This window comes from Drosophila novamexicana, unplaced genomic scaffold (genome assembly GCF_003285875.2).
Source record: "Drosophila novamexicana strain 15010-1031.04,08,12 unplaced genomic scaffold, DnovRS2.1 tig00000024-arrow-pilon, whole genome shotgun sequence".
In the NCBI taxonomy this organism is placed as follows: Eukaryota; Metazoa; Arthropoda; class Insecta; order Diptera; family Drosophilidae; genus Drosophila; species Drosophila novamexicana.
Window position 1 is genome coordinate 692,707 of NW_020824768.1, and position 24,410 is coordinate 717,116.

At 39.2% G+C, this 24,410-nt stretch overlaps 4 protein-coding genes across 9 annotated transcripts in view; all 4 read right to left on the minus strand.

The window, feature by feature from the left end:
* LOC115771161 (four and a half LIM domains protein 2) overlaps positions 1-12,439 on the minus strand; it is a 71,079-nt gene extending 58,640 nt beyond the window's left edge. Inside the window, exon 1 of the mRNA XM_030716739.1 lies at positions 12,207-12,439. Coding sequence (XP_030572599.1) covers positions 12,207-12,284 — 78 coding nt within the window. The 5' untranslated portion in view covers positions 12,285-12,439. The remainder of the gene's footprint in view (positions 1-12,206) is intronic.
* A 1,606-nt stretch (positions 12,440-14,045) lies between these two features.
* Positions 14,046-15,969, minus strand: LOC115771023 (coiled-coil domain-containing protein 22 homolog). Its single transcript, XM_030716549.1, has one exon. The coding sequence runs from the start codon at positions 15,808-15,810 to the stop codon at positions 14,155-14,157; it is 1,656 nt and encodes a 551-aa protein (XP_030572409.1). The 5' UTR covers positions 15,811-15,969; the 3' UTR covers positions 14,046-14,154.
* A 437-nt stretch (positions 15,970-16,406) lies between these two features.
* LOC115771170 (probable E3 ubiquitin-protein ligase sinah) lies at positions 16,407-17,723 on the minus strand. Its single transcript, XM_030716753.1, has one exon. The coding sequence runs from the start codon at positions 17,623-17,625 to the stop codon at positions 16,693-16,695; it is 933 nt and encodes a 310-aa protein (XP_030572613.1). The 5' UTR covers positions 17,626-17,723; the 3' UTR covers positions 16,407-16,692.
* Positions 17,724-19,702: 1,979 nt separating this feature from the next.
* Positions 19,703-23,869, minus strand: LOC115771111 (E3 ubiquitin-protein ligase sina). Of its 6 annotated transcripts, none has more exons than XM_030716675.1 (2): positions 23,852-23,869; positions 19,703-21,732 (listed from the first exon to the last, which is right to left on the minus strand). In XM_030716675.1, the coding sequence occupies exon 2, from the start codon at positions 21,603-21,605 to the stop codon at positions 20,661-20,663; it is 945 nt and encodes a 314-aa protein (XP_030572535.1). In that variant the 5' UTR covers positions 21,606-21,732; positions 23,852-23,869; the 3' UTR covers positions 19,703-20,660. The 6 variants fall into 6 exon arrangements, with proteins under 6 accessions (XP_030572535.1, XP_030572534.1, XP_030572536.1 ...); XM_030716674.1 differs by lacking the exon at positions 23,852-23,869 and adding an exon at positions 23,418-23,493; XM_030716676.1 differs by lacking the exon at positions 23,852-23,869 and adding an exon at positions 22,539-22,847.
* Positions 23,870-24,410: the final 541 nt, after the last annotated feature.

Here is a 24,410-nt window from a genome sequence, read left to right on the forward strand (position 1 = left end):
TCATTTAGCACAATGCAACAGCAACAACAATTAGAACAACAATACACATTTACACCAACCACAACACCTCAGTTGTGTTAAGTAGTGTGTTTTTGTTGTGCACACTTTGCCTTTGTTTATTTGTTTGAAGTGCCAACCAAGCAGGCGGCTGCACAGTGGTTCACGCATGTTGAACAACGAATGAAATGTCGATTGTTTTTAAAAATAAACAAACAGATGAAGTCATAGAAGAATAAGAGTAGGAATCATAGTAGTAATAAAATATATAAAAATAAAATAATAAAAAATAAAAATATTATACGATTTTTTCTATATAGTATAATATTAAGTAGATATTCACAACACAAAGGAATTCTAATAAAAATGAAAGAAAATTAGTTTATGCCATTTTCATGTTGTATTTTTGAGTCAACTTTTAAATTCTTTTTCTTAAAATCGTTCTCATATATACTTTTTTTTCCTGCCTTTACCATATAGCCTGGTGCCACTGTGCCGTGGTGTTCTGCCCTGGACTGAATTATCGATGGCTTTTGATGCTAGACGCCTCATTGTTCGCCTTAATGAATGATTGAGTTTCGTGTGCCCACTTTTGTATGGCATTTGATTTGTTTCGCTTCCGATTCCGCAAAAAATAGCAGCTTAATGCCAGTCATTAGATTGTATCTGCGAGACACGAGTGCGCACAACCAGTTGATGGTTGTTAAATGCAGCAGCAGCTGTTCGCATTTAATTATTTACGATGACTGCATGGGTAAAGTACACGTGGGTAATTCCCTAATGAATATTAAGGTTTGTAAAAATCCATAAATTCAATAATAAAAGCTGCCAGTCAATGGCTAAAAATGTATTCGAATTTTCAACTGCAAGCGAATACGAACATCATTTATTGTTGCCTGCTTTTGGGCGCGCGCTTGCCCATTAACCGCAGCAGCCAGAAAGTAGGCAACGAAATTTGTAGCAGGCCAAGAGGCAGAGCCAAAATATTTAGAATCAAGATTCTGTTAGGGAAAGAAAATTAAATGGGGGCGCATTGGAAAAACCAAGTCATAAGCACACTTGAGCAATCGAAATTCGCAGCGGGCGTTGGCAAAGTTCACGCTATTTGCCGAAGCATAAATACACAAAGGAATTATCCACGAAAGCAGACACACACACACAAATATACACGAGGTGTGTACAAAAGGTTCTCAGAGTGTGAAAATGAGTTGTTTTTGAAATATTCAGCATAAACAGACAAAATATATATCAATTTTTTTGTTTACCTTACAGAAAAATAAACATATATAGATCTTGGCAGAAATCTTACAGAAAAATATATAAAAATAATTTTTGGTACTCAAATTTATTGTTTTTCTCACAGAAATCGAAAAATATGGCTGTTCCACAATCAAAATACTTATGATCGGATAATGTTAAACTTGAATAAAGCTAGAGACTTAATAAATCGATTGGCAAAACTTCGCAGAATTAGAAGAAAACTTCTTGACTAAGACAATTGAGGCTTTAGTATAGAAATAAATGACATTGCCCTGGCAAGAAAATGGGTTTCCGAATTAAGAATTTCGTTGAGAGCCTTAAAAAACTTCGACATATGCCGAATGCTTCCAACATTTGCATTTTATTTAAATACAACATTTACTGCATTTTTTATTTCATGTTTCATTTAATAAACAACTTGTTAAGGTTCAGTCTAGACTGTGCAACTTTTGGGGCGACTCCGCCAAATGCTTGCAACGGCCAAGAACAACACGATATTTGTTGAATTGTGGCACTTGCCACATTTTGTTGCTGCGCGCAGCAGTGGATCAAAAATACCACGCACCATATTATTGCTGCGGCAAAAATGTTTACAAGTGCAATAAATTTATTTATGCGAATTTCTCAAATTTTTGTTTAATCTTGAAATAATAAAAATACGAATCAGCTGAAATAATAAATAGTAATAAATCGAAAAATATGCCAGAAAAAGGGCTAAAAAATATAGTTTAAAAAGCTAAAAGGCATACATTTATTAGAAAAAATAATAATAATTATTTAAAATTTGCCTTTTATATATTGTTAAATTTAGAAACAAAGGCTTGTTAAATGCCCACAAAATTAAAAATTTAATGCATATTTAAGAAAATTTGCAATTTATAAATAACCTAAATAAATATTGATTAAAGGCTTGTTGAATGCCAAAAGGCCTACAAATAACATTTATTTAAAATTTGATTTATATTCAAGGCAAATAAAGGATAAACGCACACACACACACACTCACACGCACACACTTATTCCCATATACACAATTACATATTTCCATCTTTGCCAAATGAAAGCAATTTTGTGAATAGGTCATCAGCTCTAAGTGGTATATGTGCAGGGACCCTGGACAGAATGTTATTCATTTCATATGCGAGTGCCGCAATAAAAATGTATCTAGTATCCCTTGAGATACAATTGTATCTTCGTCTGCGATAATGGGCCAATGAGCATTTGACACATTTTGAATGCATTTTGTACACAAGACGCACATGTGACGACCATTTACGATGGGCGAATAGCATTATTTATCAGCTATTAAGTCATACCCAACACACACACGCACACACATGGATACAATGACAGCTGCTGGTGCCAATGTCAGCTAACAAAAGGCAGCACATATTGCCATTCATGCCCCACAGCTAACAACAACAACAACAACGGGGCAAAGCCACAAATAAGCCAAATCATGGGTGGGTGTTGAAATTGAAAATTGTGAATTGTGAATTGTGAATATTGTCGCTATTGTTGTTGTTGCATTGTGTATATATATATCAAGCTTTTGTATTTATCTGTGTTGATATTTATGTGCACATTTAGCACAATTAAAAATTAACACACACTCACATACTCGGGGCCTGCCAATGACATGCCCACACACACTCGCACACACACGCACAACAATGCTAGCAATGAAGCAATAAATGAAACCAAAAATCAAACACACGCCACATGGATACAATGCGCTGCCTCCGACCCAGTCCCAGTCACAGTCCCGGTCGCAGTCGCAGTCGCAGATCCCATGCTCCAAGGAAGTGGGCGAGCGTGTTTTTACAGTTATGAGCAGCGGGCTGCACAGCTGGCCAACCAGTCAACCAGCCAGCCAGCCAGCTATTCAGTCTCCACTGGGGCCAGAGCTGCAGCCACAGCCTACGTCTTTGTCTCTGACTCTGACTCCGAGTCCGCGTCCGACAATAAACGTGACCGGTTGCCGGCAATGCACATAGCCTCACAGCGGCCGGCGCACAAAATAGACCATGGTGCATGGGGATAGGAATAGAAGAGGGTAGCTCAACAAATTGCTTTAAGAAATATAATAATATGCTCACAAATACTTTGGAAATTTGCATATATTTATGTTAAATGTGTTATTTACTTTTATAAGCTACATGCCAGCCCAAGGAAATTTGTTTATTCTCCTATTTAAATTTAATCAAATTTATATTGATGCGTCTTTCTAAGTCAAATAATGCCCTGAGATTAACTGATAGCTGGCTGCATTGAACAAATATATCGATGCTTCGACTATCGATAAAAATCGATACATATAGTATTATCGATAAAAATCGAAATTCATGTAATCGATTAAATCGATACGCAAATTATCAACAAAAATCGATATTCGTGTTATCGATAAAATCGATACACAAATTATCGATACAAATCGATATAAAATCGATATTTAGATTATCAACACTGATATTCTCATTAAAAACTATATGTTCAGATTATCGATAAAATTTAATAAAATTATCGATTAAATTCGTTGTTTGCGAGTATCTCGAAGGTTTTAAGATTTTGGGACACCAACACTTGAGAGCGAATATCTCTAAATTTTTCACACATTGCTACATAAGTTTGAATGAAATCTTGAAAATATATAAACACAAATTGTTAGCACTATTTACTATTTACTTGGTCGCTAAGCATGAGGTGCCATTTAACAAGAGACATACGCAAATTGTGCCTCACACAGATAATAGAGGTATATTTCGAGAGCAATACCTGCAACATTTTTCTATCAAGCCACCCTCTTGCCACTTATACATACACTTCTTATCTACAAAGGTGCCAAGTGGCACGCATGACGAGTGCCTTGCAACAGCTCGTTGCCCGTTGCTCGAGCGCCTCATGACGTGCCTCATGACTGTTTTATTTGAATTTTGGAGAAAGGCCATATGGCGTTTGTTTTTTTTTTTTATGGTAGTGAGGGAGGAGGGGCAGGTGGGCGATGGGAGAAGGTGAGCAGCTGCAACAACTGCAGATACTCGACTCGACTCGACCCGACTCGAATCACGTCGAGTCCGTCGAGTTGTTGAGCTGTTGCCCGGCTTCGAGTGCTGCTCGAGCTGGTGGACCGTTAACGAAATCTAAATGTTTTTCTCTGTCTTTGCCCAGTTAGCGTTGGCGATGACGTCGAATTTTATTTTTAACAACAAAGCCAAACAAAAAGAAAACAATTTTGTTTAATTTACTTATTGGCAAACATAACCCGTTTCCTTTGGCGTTATCTTTTCTATTTTTTTTTTTTTTTTGCGCTGGCAGCGAAACTTTGGCAATTATCAAGCGCCGCGGCGAAAAACAAATCGTGAAATCGAATTGAAAAGAAAACTGTTTACGCACAGTTATTATTAGACTCTAGAGATATGGTCAAAAGCACAACACAACTTTTGCCATTCAGAGCCAAAGAACAAAACGCGTTATAATAAGATTATTATTATTATTGCACAGCCAGAATGCAATTTATGCTCTTCTAAAGTCAAATTCTCTTAGCTTTTGTAAAACTGAACCAATTTTTATGAGGACCATTTTGGCCATGGTTTAACCTGTTAAACAAATCTGTATTTAAACTTGGAAGCACAGTTTTAGACAAAATTAATGTAAACGAGAAAGTAAAGTTATCTTCGATTTAATACCCTTCTATACATTTGCCTTATGCATAATATGTGTTTTCTCAGCTTGATAAAAAACATCTTGGAAAACTTTAAACATGTATGCTTTGTTAAATATTAGCTTATGGTCCATTATCACAGATCATTAACAAATATTTTGACCAAAGGACTACAAAATCCTCGGTTGAAGGTCTTCCTAAACTTTAAGTTTCCATAAATTTGGCAAAACTGAACCGATTTTCATGGAGCTTAATTTTTCGAACTGAGCTGAACTTCATTTAAATATCTGCATACCAAATCGACAGCATATTTATATGTCATCTTGATGTCACATATATTTCAAGTATTTTTGAAAAAGTATAGAGTACTTGAGAGTCGTCGCAGTGCCTCGCATTTCGCTCAACTGTTGTGGCGTTGACTTCGCAGGTGATTAGCAATAATTAAAGCGTGTTTTAAGCAAAACAAATCGTAAAAACAAAAAAAAAAATATCCCCAAGTGATGTGCGCTCCATAAATGTTCATCTAATGCTAATTGGGGGTTACGCGAGTTCGGATTTGGGTCCAACTAATGATGATGCTTAACAGCTGGCTGGACGAATGGAAGCCATGCGCTTTGGCTGATATTCACATTAAATTGCTATTTTAAACGATTCGCATTCAACAGTGAAAGGTGTCTAAAAATAACAAATTTCAGCTATAAACTAACGCAATTTGACCAGCTGCCCGTTCAGAAATCAAAGCATTAAGGCCTAAATCAATTATATTAATAATGTCACAATATTTATGGGCGGCACGCACCCCAAATGCCACGCCCAAAAGGACAAAAAGTTACTACTGGGCAGAGGCAAGACGTCAACTAGAGATGGGCGTGGCGGGAAAACAGATATTTAAGTAATACTCTATCATTTGAGGCAAGAAATAATAAAAAATACTATATATATAATAATTTTTAAATGGACAAGAGAAATAGACTCTAATATATTATTTGATACAAGAAGAAGAAAAAGAAAAGAACAACGAAATTATTTTATTATTTTATGATTCAAGAAAAAGTAAATAAATATATATATAAAAGCTAACGATTATCAAAATAAGATTTAAAACCAAATGGATGAGATTAGGTCAGGGTAAGGGGGGGGTGGGAAATTTTGAACTATATGTCTATACAGAATACTTGAGAGTACCATGAATCCAGATTAAGATGCCAAAATGATAAAGAGACCGAACTATGAACAAATAGCCAAACCTTAAAAGAAATCGGATGAAATGGAGGTAGAAAATTTAGAATATTTAAAATAAATAAAACTATTTTATGGCAAACCCAGCTTAAAAGTATATGTGCCCCAATCATTTATCATTTATCTAACCATATTAGATGAAGCATTTTTCTATTTTAATTAGGATTTAAGCTTTTAATTTTTATATTTTTGTGAAGTAAATACTACTCGAACTTTAATAAATAAATTAGTTAAAGCAAATTTTCATAATTTAGCCCGCAAATTCTTTAAGAAAATATTTAAAGCTTGCAATATTCTCAGCAGAACGGGCGCGCAATTGTTGATTGAAAACTGTAAGTTGAAATTAAATTAAAATTAATTACGAGACAAGTTTTCAAGGCTGAATTCAGCCTAGAAAGAAGCAGAACCGAGTCAACAACCATTTTTAATCCAAGTTCTGCAGCTCTGAGTTTTGTTCATAATCTGCCCCAAATTTGCATTTGAATTTCTCCTACTAATTTATGGCTTATATGTGTAATATTAGGTCATTTTGGGATAGGCACTTTGTTTAATACTTGGCACACAAATTATAAATTCAGCCAAAAACTCATTCATTAATTTATCGGCACGCGCGCATCTCTAATGCAAACATTTTGAAGAGGGGGGGGGGGGGGGGGGGGGGGGGGGGCGAGGAATGGGAAGGTTTGCCACCGGCGAGGCGCTGTTCGTGCAACCAGCTCGTTGCGCAAACACTGCCATATGATATGACAGGCCCCCGAGACCCCAAACGTTCAACTGGCCAACCATTTGACTGGCCGCCTGGCCACCTGGCTGAAACGACGAAAGGTGCGCTGTAGCTGATAGACAACCCTCCCCCCCCCCCCCCCCCCCCCCCCCCCCCCCCTATACACACACACACGCACACACCCGGAACCACCCAGTGCGTATACCAATGTAGTTTGACTAACACACCCATGGGAAATATAACAGCGACACGCAACAATTACCAGGCCAGCAGATGATTATGCTGATGGCAACGGGACGAGGGCCGCGGGCCATGCCCACCTTTAGTTGGGGCCAAGTGGGTGTTAAATTTGGTATTCGTATTCGTTATGAGCTTTGAGGCATATACAACAATTTTCTAGATTGAATCAATGGAATCTCAAGCAACGCTCCATGAAAAACAAATTCCGTATGAATAAGTCAAGAGTTTTGAGGACGAAAATTCACTTGGAGCTCAAGAGAGAAGGAGAGAGAGAGAGGGCGAGAGAGGGGGAGAGAGCGAAGCCTTACATGCACTTTCACAATAATATTAGATATTAGTTCTTAGATCTATCGCATGCTAAGCAAAGTTCTGAGAGTTCTTAGAACTCCTACAATAGTTTTTCACGATTTTTCCACCGATCCGGGTGGAATTACGCAAAACACAGAGCTGAAAGAGACTCAAGACATTCCTTTTAACTGCAATATGATCTATCTGGCAGGATTATCTATTTAAAATGAATGCACAATTCATATTATATAATTTAAAGAAATACATTTTTAAACATTATATATAAATATATTATTATAATATATTATAGCCTTCATTTGGTTTAATAAAGACTTATTTCGCGCCACAAATTCCAGTTTATAATAAAATACAAATGTAATCCAATAATAATGCAATTAAAAAGTTGACAGAGTTGTCAATTGTCAGACGTAACTCAACAAGTGCAAGGTTTTTAAAACGCAAATGAGCTCGCAACACACACACACATATATATATATATATAGCTATATTCACACATATATACAAATATTCACATATTCAGATATTCACATATACATATGAAGTACATAGCAAAGCCGCAAAACGCGCAATACCCCACTTAGGCTAAAGTCAAAAAAAAAGGCCCATTATAGACGTCTACGATTTCCCGTGTCAAATATGAGATGCGACTGGCTCTTGTTCGGCTGCTGGACGGGATTCTGAGCTGCCGCTGATGAGTCAGTTCGACTTGCTTTAGTTTTCAGCAGAAATGCCGACAAGAACAAAAAAATAAATAAATAAAAGAGCCCATCAGCAGCAACACGAACACCAGAAATGGAAAGTTGCAGCAAATGTTGCAACTGTAGCGCTGTGCAACACGATGATGCACCATCAAAGCGCAAGACAGACAGCATAAAATGTTGCACCAAAGCCTGCCTGACTACGAGATACCCTAAGGTGCGACAGATCTGAATGCAAATCAGTTTTTTTGTGCCAGACAAGAACAAATGTGGAGCAAAAATATTTAAATATTTGTGAAACAAGTTCAATGTACGCCGAGGCCAAAGAAAAAACTTAACTTTTAACTATTTCATTTGAATTTCAGATTCAAGGCGCACAATAAAAATTTCTATGCCAATTTCTGGATTACACCGATTTCTCAAGATTCTAACTGACAAACGGTCTTAATATTAAGAAATAGCTGATTATTTTCATGGATTTTCCATAATGGACAGATTTTAACTTATGGCAACCAAATAAGGATCTATACTTTTAGTTATAGATAGATTATAATGGCATGCGTTAATAATTCTTTGTATTTCTTTTTCTTTTTTGCTTAAGATTGATAAAAATCCATATTAGTTAGATTTTAATAGAATAAGTTGATTATTCCTTGTTTTTCTGTAACAGCGATAAATTGATTATAATCCATAATAGTTGGTTCATAAAAGAATAAGTTGATTAATATATTGGTTTGTCTTTTCAGCTTCAGATAGACTATAATCCGTAAAAGGCAAAGTTTTAGTTCAGTCATAAGATAGATATAGCACACAAACTTAAAGCAATTCAACAACGAACAACTTTAGTTGGAAATTTGGACAGGCCCAGCATACCCGTTCAGCGACATCGCGTACTGGGTATTACAGCATCGTGAGTGAGAAGATAACACACTTGAAAATGAGTCAAGTTCTTAAGACAGATGGATTTTAAGTGGCTGCATAAGAATTCGAAAATCCTGAACTTAACGCCTCGCCAAATGGGCTTTTCATTATTATTATTAACATTATTATTATTATTATTATTATTACTATTCTTGTTGTTGCTATTGTTATTAGTGTTATTATTGCCGGCTCATTACGCTCGTGTGAGTTTTACGTAAAAGTAATATAAAGCGCGATTCTGGTTCGGATACGGTAAGCAGTTTTTAGTCTTTGTTGTTGTTGTTGTTGTTGTTGTTATTGTTGTTGCTGTTGTTGTTGTTGTTGTTGCTGCTGTTGTTGTTATTGTTGCTGCTGTTGTTCTTGTTCTTGTTTTCTGTAGGTTCTGCGATGATCTCATCGATTGCATCAGATTTCGCACGGCATGTCGTTATGTGGCCCACAATTTAAACTGAAATTCTTGTTTTTTTTTTTTAGTAAAACACATATATGCAGAATATTCAAAATTAGCTGTTAGCACGACAATAGCGTTGATGATACCGAGCCGAGTATAAAAAAAAAAACCAACCTCATAGCGAAACGCATTAAAGGCGCGCCAAAACTCAGCTAAAAAGCTAATGATTCTTTTTTTTTTTTTGTTTCTTCTTCATGGCCAATGCCTTCAAATTAGCTGCATTCGAGCATAATAAAAAAAAGACACTATAAAAACATACAATTGTATAAACATTTGATAGATGTATATGTGAAGAGCTGCATATATAATAGATTATGTCCTGACTGACTGACTGACTGATTGACTGACTGGCTGACTGATTGACTGCCTGACTGATTGATTGACTGATTGTTGATCAAAGCACAGTCCGAAGGCAGTTTTCGCAAAATTCCTCCAACCTGTGAGTGAGTTTTGGCCTAACAAGCGGCAGATCAGGAAAAACAAAAACTTATATTTTATTCAAGTATATATAAGCATATATATGAGAGTATAATTACACCTACATATGTCGAGTTTATCGAGTTACAAGAACCTGCCTTTCGACCGATTGTTGCTATGACAACTATATGTTATAGTGGCCCGATTCCGAAAAACATACTGCCTGCAAGAGAATGACGGACCTATAGAGTATAACTGAGAGACTAGACTAGAAACAGACAGACGCACAGACGGAACTGGCTTTATACAGTCTGCTGCTGATGCTGATCTAGAATATATATACTTTGCGAAGTAGGAGACCTCGCCTTAATGGAAAGACTTACCCTCTACTAGGTAAATTCAAGGTCTGTTAACAAATTGATAAATTATATATTTTTTTTGCTTTAATTGTTATGTCAACTAGAATGCTATCATATATATTTGCGGGAATGCAGGCAATGCCGGGTAATTTCCCCCACACATAACCCTACGTTAATTTTCGCCAATGAAACAGGTCTCTGGCAATTTGATTGATCTGCATCAGGTTCAAATGAAATTAACACTGTCTCTTGCAAATCAATAAAATTTTCGAAATAAATAAGAATTTGCTGATTTGTTTCTTTTGGTTTTTTTCCTCAACTTAACATGCATATCTGAAAGCATTTCGTTGACAATGGATCTCTTGTGAAAGCAACAGCTAAGCCATAAAAATCCTGATTAACATATGAATTCTTAACTGTGAAAGCCCTCTAGAAAAAACTCTCCTAAGTATATTTTAGATCGAAAATCGTAGAACTTAGCTTATTAGAAGCCCAAACTCGCAACGTGTAGGAATTTAGCCGCAAGTCGTGTTCTGTCTCTATTTATTTTGTTTTTTTTTTCATATTGTAACTCATTGACCTCTCGTTTAGCTCAAGCTGCCTTGCTTTTATTATTGTTTTGTTCTTTTTTTTTTCTCGCTTTTTTGCATTTTGCATACCAAATGGATTTTTGACGTAAGTGCAACTGCAAACGCAGAGAAAACAAAACAAACTAATGAGCAAAGTATGTGGTATGCGTCCCTGGCTAATGATATTACACAGACGAATGCAGTTTAACTAATAAATATTTAAGAAATAAACATTAATATATACATATGTATAACAACAAGTTGGTCTAATTTGTAAGCAGGCAGAAAATGCTTTGAGCTTTCCTCTTATTGGTAAATGATTTATTTTAATAAGTGGAATTCTGTTGAAGATTTTTCTATAAATAAAAATATAATTCTCTTAAAATTGCTTTCTTTTTTACAAATGTAATATTTTTTCTATTTCAGCAAAAAACGATTTCACTCTAAGTCTTTATTTGATGAAGATGAATTTAAACAAATATGCCCAAGAAAGAAATATACATTGTTATCGATAATTGTTTAATTAGTGGCATTCCTTCCACTTAAGCAGTCACATATCCATATCCAAAGTAACAAAAATATATAGCTCACATTGTAGTTAATAATAACAACAGCTTTAGCCTGTTAAGTTCAGCGTAAAAAGACTCCATTGAAATATATTGTTATCGATAACAGTTGCAGTTCGATATACGGAAAGCCCGCTTTGCACCTAAGTCTCATCTCTATCGATAACTAAGTAAATGGCAATAAATCAGGAATAGATCAAATTAACAAAAGTTCCCACAACATTTTCTATACATGATGATAGAAATATTGCCGAAACGTATCTATAAACAAAAACTTATATATATAAAGATCGACAGAAGCACAGCTAATTATGGTACTTGGATCGCACAATCGATTATCAGTTAACGGTAACTGTCGATATCTTATCAATCAGATATCGCTTCGAGCCATTTGATTAGTCACTGTGACAGAGGCGCAAAATGTGATTTAAAAACAGGAATAGATTTTCGATTACCTGGCAACAGGCTAAATTACGACACAGGGCAGACAAATATATCTGTTGGATTACTATATGTTTACTATATATAAATATGTACACGTGTTCTGTATATAGTAGTGTATGTGGGTATTTTGTGCATTGCACAAACAAATGCCCGGCAAATGTTTATATTTTTTAACCATGCCAAGAATACAAAGCACATTTCCATTTCCATACGTTTTTTTTTTGTTCATCTTATTTGCTCTTTGAGGTCGGATCAATAAAAGCACAGGAAACACATTTGGCAGCATTTAAAAATAGCACTCGACTAAATTATGGGAACTATAAAAAAAAAAAAGGACATGGCTCGACTCACCTTTTCGGCAAACTCCTCGCGCGGACGTCGCGAAATTGTTGACGCATTCATGAGCTCCTTTGTGGGCGATGGTGTCATCTTTGCTGCTTCTACTTTTCGAATTCGAATTCGAATTTGAAGTGTAATTATTGTTAATTAATTGGTAATATTGCTTTTCGTTACACAGAGTTCTACAAGGCGTTACAGTGATCGCTCGCTAATTAGAACGCCAAAATTGCTTCGATTCGAATTTCTGAAAGTTGCAAGAAACATACAAATAATGAATCAAATATTCGATATTGATTTTTTCGCTAGCTTCTAGCTAAGCGAGTGATCACTGTAGCATTAACATTTTTATCAGTTTTGCACATTTTTGCTATAAACAAATTATTGCGTTGTCGCCTAAAAATGTCGCTAGCAAAAAAAAATTGTTCACTGCTTTTTTTTTTTATTTTTTTTTTCTATTTATTTATTTTTTTTTTATTGGCGCTTTGATTATGGCGTCTTGTTGTTGGTATTGGTGCTAGCTGGCGTGACGTGTACCGTTAGTTTTTCTTTACCGTTCGTTTTGCTCACAATTATTTTCGACTTCGAAAGCGACGCCGGCCGGCTAAATTCGAACTGAAGGCTAATTAATTTTGGGCAGCACCGCGAAGCCACGACCTTCAGCACATTTTTTTGCAATTCTAATTGGTTAAGCCTTCGTTTTTTTTTTTTTGTATTTTTGTATTTATGAGCTGCAGCAGTCGCAAAAGGGCCGGCAACGTCATCAGCGACCAAGCGCAACAGTTTGTTGAAGGCGAAATACACTCACACACTCACAGGCACACGCACACACACATGCAGAAGCACAGTCACACATACACACAGTTACACACGCGGCAAACACACGCACACCGGTTAAACTTGTTATCGCGGCATGCAAAAGAACCTAAAACTCTAGGCCACAAACGAGTTCTGGAGCGGCACAGGGCAACACCAGTAACAACAACAAGAAAAGCCACAACGGCAGCAACAAAAGGGGCACCCAGCAACTCAAGTGCTTTATTTTGATATGTTGCCTCTTGTTGTTGTTGTTTTAGTTATTTTTATTTTGGTTTAGAAACATATGTATATAAAACCCTTAAGCACTAGGCTGGAGCACTCGGGCCCAAGCCAAGTGCCTGGATGCTTGGAAATTTACTTTAAATTAAAAACAAACGAAAGTAAATCAACAAAAATGAAACGAAAACACGACACGACCAGCCGCCAACGCGCTGCAGCTTCAAACACTTCAGAAGGCGAGCAACAACTAACAGCCGGGTCCGGGGCCGGCAGTTATAACTGCCGCTTCAGATTCAAAAAGCAGAGGGAGTAAAACAAGAGAAAAATCAAACTGTCAGAGAGCGAGAGTTGCATACTCTACCAATCAGTAATAAGCTATACACTCTTTTGCACTCACTTTCTGAGAAAACTAGATGCTTCAAAAATACCTACGCAGTCAATTCTGAATAATATTTAGCATAAATTAATTAATTCTTTTTATTTATTTAGCACACGCTGTTATTACTTATATGTAGCACGACATGTTTAATGTGCAAGTTGTACTGACCAGCTTGGGAGTGTATAAAGAGCGCATGCTCGAAAAGAGAGCAACAGCAAGAGAGCGCAACCAGCTAATGGCCCATTCACACTGGCACGAACATTTTGCGTGCGTTCACACTGCGCATGGTGAATGATACTTAAAAAAAAGCTTGATTTTAAGCTGCTTTACGTTATGAAAGGTTATTTACGTTATCAGGTCCGTTTATTTAGCTCTTTAAAAAAATGCATATATATATATATATATATTGAGAATTGGCTACGAGAAACTACGCTATGCGTGAGTGATCTGTTGTAATTGGCACTAATACATAAGTAATATATACTAATATCGTTTAGCGGGCGCTCCTCCTTCTCCCCCCTTCTCTAGCTACTTCCCACCACTCGGCTAACCCGCTGTAATTGCATTCTCCACTGTGCGTATCTGGGTCTGCAGCTCCTGAATGTGCTGCTCGAACTTGCTGATGTCGCCCGTAATCTGCTGCAGGCTGACCAAAACGTTCTTCATCTTTTCGCCATCGATTTGCACCTCCAGCTCGCGTATCTCCTTGCTGACGCTGCCCGTGTTGGTGACGCACTCGACCAGCTCGCTGCAATGGGTATGCAGCTGTGCCAGCAGCTTGTATGCCTTCTTGGCGTGCAGATCGTGCTTGGCGCTCTGGAAGAGCAAGTCGTCCGTATAGTTGAATTGGCGTTCCAGCTGGGCAGCCACCACATTGAGCTGCTTCTGCAGCTGCCGCGTGTCCTCCAGCACACGGTAGATGTCCTCTCGCTGCTTGCGTATGTTGCCAATAAATTCGTGTATGCGTCGCGTGTATTCCTTGCGCGGCGCCAGCTGGGTTTGGGTGGCACTGCGCAAGGTCAGCTCGTTGTGCAGCTGGGTTTTGGCCAGCAGCTCCTGCTCCAGCTGCTCTATGGCCAGGCGCACGCTCTGCACCTGCTGCGTTTCCTTCACCGACTTGAGGCTCTCCAGTGTGCTCAGCAATGGACTGCGATAATCCTGCCATTGCTGCGTCAATGTCTGTCGCTTGGCCTCGGTTGCACGCAGCAGCGCCTCCAGCTTGGCAACATTCTGCTCCGGCTCGGCCAGCACCAGGCAGCTGCGCTCGTGCAGCTTCAGCACGGCTTGCAGGCACTCCAATTCCACTGCTGCTGCAGATTCGCGTGCCTTCAATGCGCCTATGCTGGCGCTGAGCGTCTTACGCTGCGCCAACAGCGTCTCGGATTGTTGGCGCAGCTCCTGCACCTTGTCAGCCAGCTGCTGCGCAGGCGCCGCGGTCTCAGCACTGCTTACGACTGGGGGCAGCAGTGGGCTGGGCGGCACGTGCTCCTCCGGCACTGTGGTGCCCAGCACCGCTTTGGGCACCTGGTCGCTCCAGCGTTCCAGGTCGTTTTTGTGCAAGACCGAGGCGATGAGATCGAATGAGCTGCCATCCACCTGCTGGAATAAGTTGGGCGCCAGCTGCTCAAAATACTGTTGCACCTCTTTGCTGCGCTCGGCCAGATTGGCGCCGGGCACATTAAGATTCAGATGCGGCTTAAACTCAATGCACTGACAACTGCATCCTTGCTTACGCCGGTTGGCCACGGAGCGGCAGAATTGCGGCACCCAAGGCGCCTTCAATTGGTCCGACAATTTCTTGCGCACCTCCCGCTGCAGCTGCTCCCGGGCGCTAAGTGCATGCGCCTTGGCGGCGACATCAAGATTTTGCCTCTCCCGTGGCAGTCGTTCAATGAGATACATGAGCAGGCGGCGCAGCTCCACAGCGTTGGGGTACAGAAATATCTGATAGCCAATGTCACCACGATATCCATGTTCCTTGCAGCGCTCGGCCAAGGTTGTTGCTACGCAAAAGCGCTGCGCCATGGCGCCGCCGGGCAGGGAACGTGGCAGCTCCGACATCGAAGGATTGATTTCCAGCAAGCAGCTGGACACAGCGCGCACCACCTGTTCGGGCGTGAAATTGGCCAATTGATCCGTGGGCTCGATGCTGTCATCGATTTGCTGCAGCTGGTGCATAATTATTTTATCCACTTCGTCCATTTTTCCATTTATTTACTATTATTTTGGCATTGCAGTTGAATTGGTCTATTTTTCGATTACGAGCAGGTACTTATCGATAGGTTTGCGAATCGAGCATTCACCGCGCAACGTGAACTCAACTTAAACCAAAAAAAAAATACTGTTTGCTACAATAAGAACATTTTTCAACACTACAAAAGGCGGGTGAATTTGAAAGAGGGAAAATACATGGCCACACAAGGAATTGTAAAACTAATTTAAATTTAAAAACTAATACATTTTATGCACAACTTTATGACCTCCACATAAATTAGAGGACTTCGGCACAAAGAGAAAATCATATATGTGTGGGACTATCCATATTAACGTTTCATCATTGAAGATCGTTAGGATACAGAGAGAGATTTCTTCTACAATTTTATGATATTTGCCAGCAGCTGACCTTTATGTACGCCAAGCCACACCCATATATATAGATAGATATTGAGAATTCGATGGGAAATATCTTTGATCTGCGATTAATTTGACCTCTTAAAAAATATATATAATTTGTAAAATAAAACTTTCGAAAATATCTGGACCAAATTTCGGACGCCGAAAGAAGAATAAGAACAAAGGCATGCGGATTACAGTTAGCAAATGGTTTTCCAACTTGTCCAATTTATTTATCTGGCTCGTTTGGAACAAGTATTGTGTTGTCTCCTATCAGCGCTTATCCAATTGCCACCCCAGACATGGCAGAATTATGAATTCTGTCTGGCCACGGAGCATTTACAAGTTATATATACATTATGTGAGCACATAGAGAGTAGATACTACTGCTGAGACTGGACTGGAGCAAAGGGGCAGATCCTTCCTGGGCCACAGGGATCACAGAAGTTAAAGTTGGCCGCACAGTCCATTCTAGTCACCATTGTTGGCCTTCTTGATAATGATATTTAATGCCAAATTACCATCCTCGGAAAACAGTTCCACCGTCGATTTGTTGAGCACCAGAAAATCGGCATTTGTATAGGTTACGAAACTTTCGCGTATGGAGCGCGGCTTGGACTTCCATTTTAGAGTGCGATTGTTGGCCTCCAATGAAATGAGATAGTCAAAGTCGGCGGCATCGCGCATGGTGCCGATCATGCGACAGGCGGCAAAATACTGCTGACAGCCCTCGCCCAGCTGCACCTTTTCCAGCGAGAGCAGAAAGTGTCTGCCATGACAGGACTGTATCATGGTCCAGTCGAGTGCGCCCACCTGATTGACATTGGTGGCCAGAAAGATGATATCGGTGCCCTCCATGGTGATGACATTCTGATGCGTGCTAACAAAATGTTTGTACACATCCTTGAGTGCACCCTGCCACACGCACTTCTCGTCCGGATAGGGGCAGAAATATGGACGAAATTCACAGTCCTCCTCGTGCGATTTCTTGTCCGCATAGGAGAGACGCACACGGCAGCCATAGCAGGCGTGCTTACAGGGAAATATCAATTTGGAGCCGACCTTCTCCATGGCCAGATTGCGTATATTGCTCATCGGTACACGGCACACGGGACACACGTTCAGCTTGTTACGGCACTGCGAACAGATCAAATGGCCACGCGAACACTGCATTATGGGCGGCATCATATAGCCAAAGCATACCGGGCACTCCAGCAGCGAGACCAGAAACTCTCTCGTTGCCGTCTCGGTTGGTTTCTCGCAGTCACTGCTGCTGCTGCTGCTGCCGCTACTCTCGATCTGGTCCAGCGGCGCCTCCTGCTCCTGGTTGCTGTTGTCCTTTGGCAGCGCAACTGTCGCTGCCTGCGGGGCATCAGTTGCCGGGCGCTGACGACGTGGCTGCATCTCAAGCACTTTCAATCACGTTGGTCTCTAAAAAAAATACCCTATATATATAAGTATATATATATATATAGTGTGTGTGTGTGTGTGTGTGTGTGTGTATGTGTGTATGTGTGCGTGTATGTGTGTGTGTGTGGGTGTGCGAGTGTTTCTGCGTGTGTGTGTGTGTGTGTGTGTGTGTGTGTGTGTGAATCCCTCAGACTAAAAGTGGAAGCACTTTGTAATTTGGCGCGGCGCGATTAGAGCATGCGAAACGGTATGCGTATGCCTATCTACCGAAATGGGGTCTATAAAAAATAAAATCGAAAGTTTCAGAGTTAATTTTTCGTACGCTTGGCAATTTAGTTCTGTTAAAAAAATTATGTCGGGTTTCAATATTACTAAAATTTGTTCGTCTGTTTTGTGGCAATGGATTCATGGAAATGGCCTGGCCTGCTCCAATTCATCTCACATGCTTCCAGTATCTAAGATCGTAGATCATGAAATAATTTCCAAAGGAAAAACCTAAAGGGCACACACACACACACATATCAGGAAATCAAATAAATCATAGTATAATTATTTTTAAAATTTTTTTAGAAAACCGTTTTTTTTTTTTCAAAAAAGTTTTAGATATTTTTTTGCCCCTGGGAGAGGGTTATCTATAATATTACCCAAAAGTATATCGTGAGGATATATACCTTTTATATATTTTTGATCCGAAACCATATTTGTTTCTATGATCTCGACTCTTATCTCTCAGCTTTAAAGCTGACTTGATGAAACTTCGCCCAGATCGAACCCCTATATCATATAGCTGACAGCTTTTATCGCTTAAAGATAGATAGATATTTATATTAAAGCAAAAACTTGTTTGCCTCTTAACATATCTCGACCAAACTCTAGACTAACGAGCTTAAGTCTGCCTCCAACATATAGGCACAGACCTCACCAAATCGGGCTACTATATCATACAGTAACTGTCGGCCTTTATTCTAGTTGCATAAAATATATTCTGCCTTTTTTAGGTATGCCAACCATTTCAGACAAGCTGCACATTGCTCTTAAAATTGGAGGATTATCTTATCATAGAGCTGCCATGGGCTTTATCGTGCGAAAATACCGTTATGTGGTATATATAGAACGAGAAATTACGACTTTTTTCGGCACTACGAAGATTAAATACCCTTCCAAAAACTTGCCTTACAGCGAAGCTCGTTAATATTCAGTTTGGTAAAAATATCTGGGCAACTTCTTTTGCAAACAATTCTTCCCATAGAGCTAAATAATATATAGTTACACTTTAATATATTTGCATTTTATCTTCATTCGATTCGGCGCTTATATAAGCACAAAGAAAAAAACTAGTAAATGTTGGGTTCAGTAACAATATCTTGATAAACAAAAAGTTGTTCATACAAGAACCTAATTTTCCACCGATCGTTCCTATGGCAGCAATACGATATAGACGTCCGATGTTAATAATATTTTGCATATATGTAGAGAGCATTATAAGACTTATAAATGCCACGTTTGAACAAGATATCTTTAAACACAAAAAACTTTCCCATACAAGAACTTAAATTTCGATCAATTGTTCCTATGGCAGCTATATGATCTAGTGATTCGATGTTGATAAGATTTTGTATATATGTAGAGAGCATAATAAAACTTATAATTGCCAAGTTTGGTCAAGACATGTTGAAAAACAAAAAACTTTCCCATACAAGAACTTAATTTTCTATCAATTATTCCTATGGCAGCTATATAACATGGTGGTTCGATCCGGCTTTATCACCCCGGCAGTTGTTGCAGATCGGGTATATTACATTATACTTTATGTTGTCGGAGATGTCTTCCCTTATGTTACACATTTCATGACATAATCAAAGTATCCTCTGGTAGGGCATACAAATATATCATATATATATATATGCTGTATGCGTGCAATTTTATAAAAACTTTCGCACTTCGTAGATAAACTTTTGATATTCTCATTCGTTTTCATTGATAAGACTTTTCATTTTACTAATCACGTTTATTTTTCTTCTTCTTTAATTGTTGTTGTCGCGTGTGTGTGTGTGTTTGTGAATGTGTGTGTTTGTATTGGTTGGTTTTTGTTTTCATTAAAACTAAATACATTGCAGTTGCATTAAAAAGAAAAACCGCTTTTCATTCACAATATCCAATTTGCAATTTCGAGTGTTTGCGAAACAAAACAAAATCAACTGTGCGGGAGATCGGTCTAAACTATATAAATTTAAACTTTAGATTGCTTTTGTTTGTTTTTTTTTTTTTGTTTCTTGTTTGGATAGTACCAAAATGTAACTGTCTTTTAATGAGGGGGTGGGAGGGAGATGTTTTTTAAAGAAAAGTAGCTTTGTGTGTTTCGGTTTTGGCATAAACAAAAATTGTCGCAATCGCTTACAACTCTCGAGTTATTACATATTATTATATATATATATATATATATATATTTATATAGATTTTATTCTTGTTAATTTCGTTAAAAGTGATGTTTACTTTTATAGCATTTACAAGTATATTTTGTTGTTGTTTGTATCAAATAATTTACATTAACTAAACTAGGCTGCATTTAGTGTACGTGTGTGTTGGTTTGTGTGTGTGTGTTTGTTTGTGTGTGTTTTTAGGGATGTATTTATGTATTTATGGATGTACGTTATGTGGCAGCTGCCCACGCCGTTCGGCTTACAAACTAAATTAAACTAAAACCCACAAAAAAATAGTTGTATATATTAAATCGCTGTTGAATAAATGTGTTTGTTTGTTTTCCTTCTGTTTTTTTTTTTTTTTCGAAAATGAAACACTAGATCTACGAATTATTGCCAGACGGCAGACGAGACTGACAGACCGACAGACTGACACACAGACAGAGAGAACTGCCGAGCTACATATACATACATGATGTACCTGATGTACATGATGTATATCGAGTATCGTTTTAGAAACGATGCATATTCATCATCATCGACTCCATCATCATCATCATCATCATCATCGTCTTCTTCTTAGAAGCCACATTTAACGATCATCATTGATTAGACCAGAGATATGGTTACATTGATGCCAAGATTCCCGTTATCGGCAAACAGTTGCGCAATCGATGTATCAAACACCAGACAATCCGAATTGTGTATGGCGGAGGCAACGCCCTCGTGTATGGAACGCGGCATTGCCTCCCATGTTAGGCGGCGTCGATTGCCATTTAGTTCCAGTCGATAGACAAAGTTCTCGGCCTCCTTGCGTGATCCAATCAATTGGACAATCGCAAAGAACTGTTGATGTCCATCGTATTTCTCCTGTTTCTCCAGCACGAGCATGAAATGATGGCCAAAGCAGGACTGCATCATAACCCAGTCAACGGCGCCGGGCAGATTGATGTCGGTGGCCAGAAAGACGATATCCTCGCCCTGCAGCGTTGTGATGCTCTTATGGGACATCATCAGATGCTGCATGACTAGATCGAGCGGTCCCTGCCATTTGCACGAAGCGCCCGGACAGGGACATAGGTATGGCCGGCATTCGCAGGTCTCCTCGTGCTCGGTCTTTTCTGTGTAAACAAGCGAAGCGGTGCAGCCGTAGCCCGAGTGCTTGCACGGAAACTTCACATTGGAGGCGACCTTCTCCATGGCCAGGTTGCGTATGTTGGCCAATGGGCCGCGGCATGTTGGGCAGCATGTGAGCTTCGAACGGCACGAGACGCACACCAAATGTCCGCTGGAGCATTGCAGAATCGGCGGCAGCACATAGTCGAAGCAAACGGGGCATTCGAATAGAGATGTTAAATCGGCGGACATGCCCGCATCACCGCCACCGGCGGACGACAGTGAAGAGCTGGACGAGGACGATGTGTTCGCCGAAGATGTGTTGCCAGCACTGGAGCCGGTCGAGCTGCTCGTATTGGTGGCCACCACAGCCGTGGCTGCTGCTACTGCTGCTGCTACTGTCGGTTCACGGCGCTTTGGATTGATTTTATTGGACATTGGACTTGCTTGATGTTCTATCTTTCGGATGTGTTGCCTCCAAATGCTACTCCAGCACTTCGACGGCCCAGCGTCCTGCTGCGTCCGGCAATCAGTCAAACGCGTCTCGCTGCCTTCTTCCGGTTCACTGCAAACAGTATCAAAGTCAATTACAGCTAATATTTTATAATCTTTGCATTGATAACAGGCCCTCTTACTCATGCAATATCTAGCTTCATACAACATTCATAAAACATATATACATTCATTATAATACTAGGAATCAACTTTAAAGCGACATATAGAAAAGTTCTTGCTCTCTGATTGAAGGCAAAACAAAGCATTTTTGAATGTTTTTTAAAGATCAGATTAGGGATAAAACATTAACATTAATGTATAAAACATGTCAATGCCTGGACATAGGTACTTAACCAATCTAAAGAATATATAATCAAATGTTTACAAAGACTTTGTTTATGGACAAATTAAAGACTTGTCCAAAAACCTCAACAAAAAAACAGTCGCAAAATGGGAGACTCTGTGTATTTCGCAAATACGGAAATAGGTGTCGAAAAAGTAAGAAACACTTGAGGTTCAGGTGAAACCAGGTGCTTTACACCATGAAAAGGAAACATATTGATATGATAGCTACCGTTAGAGCCCCCCTCCCAACCGCCCCGTCAATTAATCCTGACCGACCTTCAACTTGGGCGACAGTTGTCGAAACAGCGATTAACATTAATAATATGAAGCGTATAGATTTGAGTTTTTTTGTCATTTGTTGTTGTTGCGCTGCGTCATTGTCGAAGGTTCGAACTGCTTAGCGGGCCAGAATCGGGGTAGGCGTTGGGTTTAGGCCTTAGACGCGTGCATAACCGCGCAAATACACGTATGTCACAGTCTTATCAGAATCGATGACAAATGCGGCCATTAGCCGCGGTGTCCAAGACGTACACAGGAACAGTGTCTCGCAACTGATTGAAATTTTGTCAAAAGGTCGGACGAAAAATGCAAAACAAACAAAAAAGGAACACAAATTTTCGTATTGAGGCAAAGTGTTGAAAAATGCTTATAGTATTTTTTCTATCGATAAGACATATGGCAAGTCTGGCACTTGATGCACTTTTGGCTTGCATGCGCAATATTGTTTCATAAAGTTGTACAGTGGAAGCTCTTTCGAGCGGACAACCACATGAGTACAATAAATGAAAATAGCTAATAGAATAAAATAGCTAGCTGACAGTTTCTTTTTGAAAATTAGTTTCGACGGACACTGTGCTGGCTAAATGAGATGTACGCCTGTTCTTTAGGAAGAGCCTTCACTGTATTATATATTCAATTAAAGCATAAAATCTACATATATGTAAATTTCTGACTATGGTTGGCAACACTGTGCAACGATCCAAAATTTGTGAATGCATGTGTCGGTGTGTGTGTGTGAGTGTGTGTGTGGGGAGCATAAACAAATACGAAGCGACGCGAGCTGCGTCAACAATATGGGCTTCATTTTGTGGCAACTATAAACAGTGAGGGCGGCGAGGGGGGCAAGCGGGCATAGTTGGTAGCGGCACATAATTAACATTTGGCTCTGTTGGCTGCGTACCGTAAGAAATTTCCATGCGGCAGTCGGTGGCAGGGGCAATTACTGCTGCAGCGAAGCCATGAATGTAATTAAAGTTGATTTTTTTTTCAATGAGTTTGCAAAATCAAATAGAAAACGTAGACGACGGAAAGCAGAGCGATATGTTAGCAACAACAACTAAATCGGAACAACAACAATGCAAATGTATATAAAAATAAACAGCTACAAAATAATCATAAACGTAAACTTACAAAGCTCTGTGTAAGGCGTCAGTGTGTGTGCGCGCGTGTGTGTGTGTGTGTGTGTCAGGCTTTTATCAGTCAGTCAGCATGTGTGTGTGTGTGTTAAGTGTGCACATATATATATATATATATATGTATTTATATACTGCTGTATATATCCTCGGCTATGTATGTATGCGTAAATCAATGCAATTGCAAATGCAATCGCAGGTGGCAGCACTTTCAGGTTCGCACACGCACGACAAACGCACACAAAGAGAAAATTGAAAATTGTTTTCGTCTTTTTGCACTAAAATTTTTATATACATTCACAGTTCGGTTCGGTTCGGTTCACCTTGCGCCAAACTCGAAATTCAGGCGTGCGCTAATTTCATTTTATTTTTTATCTAATTTTCTTTTATACGCTCGCGCACACACTCATTGAATAATATGGCTATATGTACATGTTTGATGCTGCTGCTGCTGCTGCTACGGCTGCGGCTGCGGCTGCTATTGCTGCGCTTCGTATTTGTTGTTGTTGTTTTTTTTCTCAGCATGAATATCATCTGTTTGGGTCGCCTTCGTCGTCCATCGGTTACATTTACATACGGGACGCAACGCCAAAGCAGACAAACGACAACGGCAACAACGACGGGGCAGGGGCAAGAGGCAGTGGCTTGTACTGCTGCTTTAGCCAGTAGCCGTAGCTTGAAAATTTGTTACTAATAATTTGTGCGCTTTGCGTACGCTGCCCGTATTTATTGCACAAACACTAGCTCAAAATCTTTTCTATTTAGGCATTACAATTGCAAGCACAACTATTTAACTATTAGCACGTCACACACGCGTATTTCTGGCTATTTAATTTTATCTTTAATTTGCCTAGTGCTGGGCAAGCACAACAGTGTTGACTAACGTTGTTTCGGTATATTTGGTATTTTAACAACAATTCCAGCTTGGTAGGAACCAAAACAGTCTGGCAACACTGTTAATAAGAATACCAAGTCTAAATTGTTGGAATAT

Excerpts from the sequence above, each read along its gene's own strand:
- LOC115771023 (XM_030716549.1), bottom strand. The coding sequence starts at position 15,810 with ATGGACGAAGTGGATAAAATAATTATGCACCAGCTGCAGCAAATCGAT.
- LOC115771170 (XM_030716753.1), bottom strand. The coding sequence starts at position 17,625 with ATGCAGCCACGTCGTCAGCGCCCGGCAACTGATGCCCCGCAGGCAGCG.
- LOC115771111 (XM_030716675.1), bottom strand. The coding sequence starts at position 21,605 with ATGTCCAATAAAATCAATCCAAAGCGCCGTGAACCGACAGTAGCAGCA.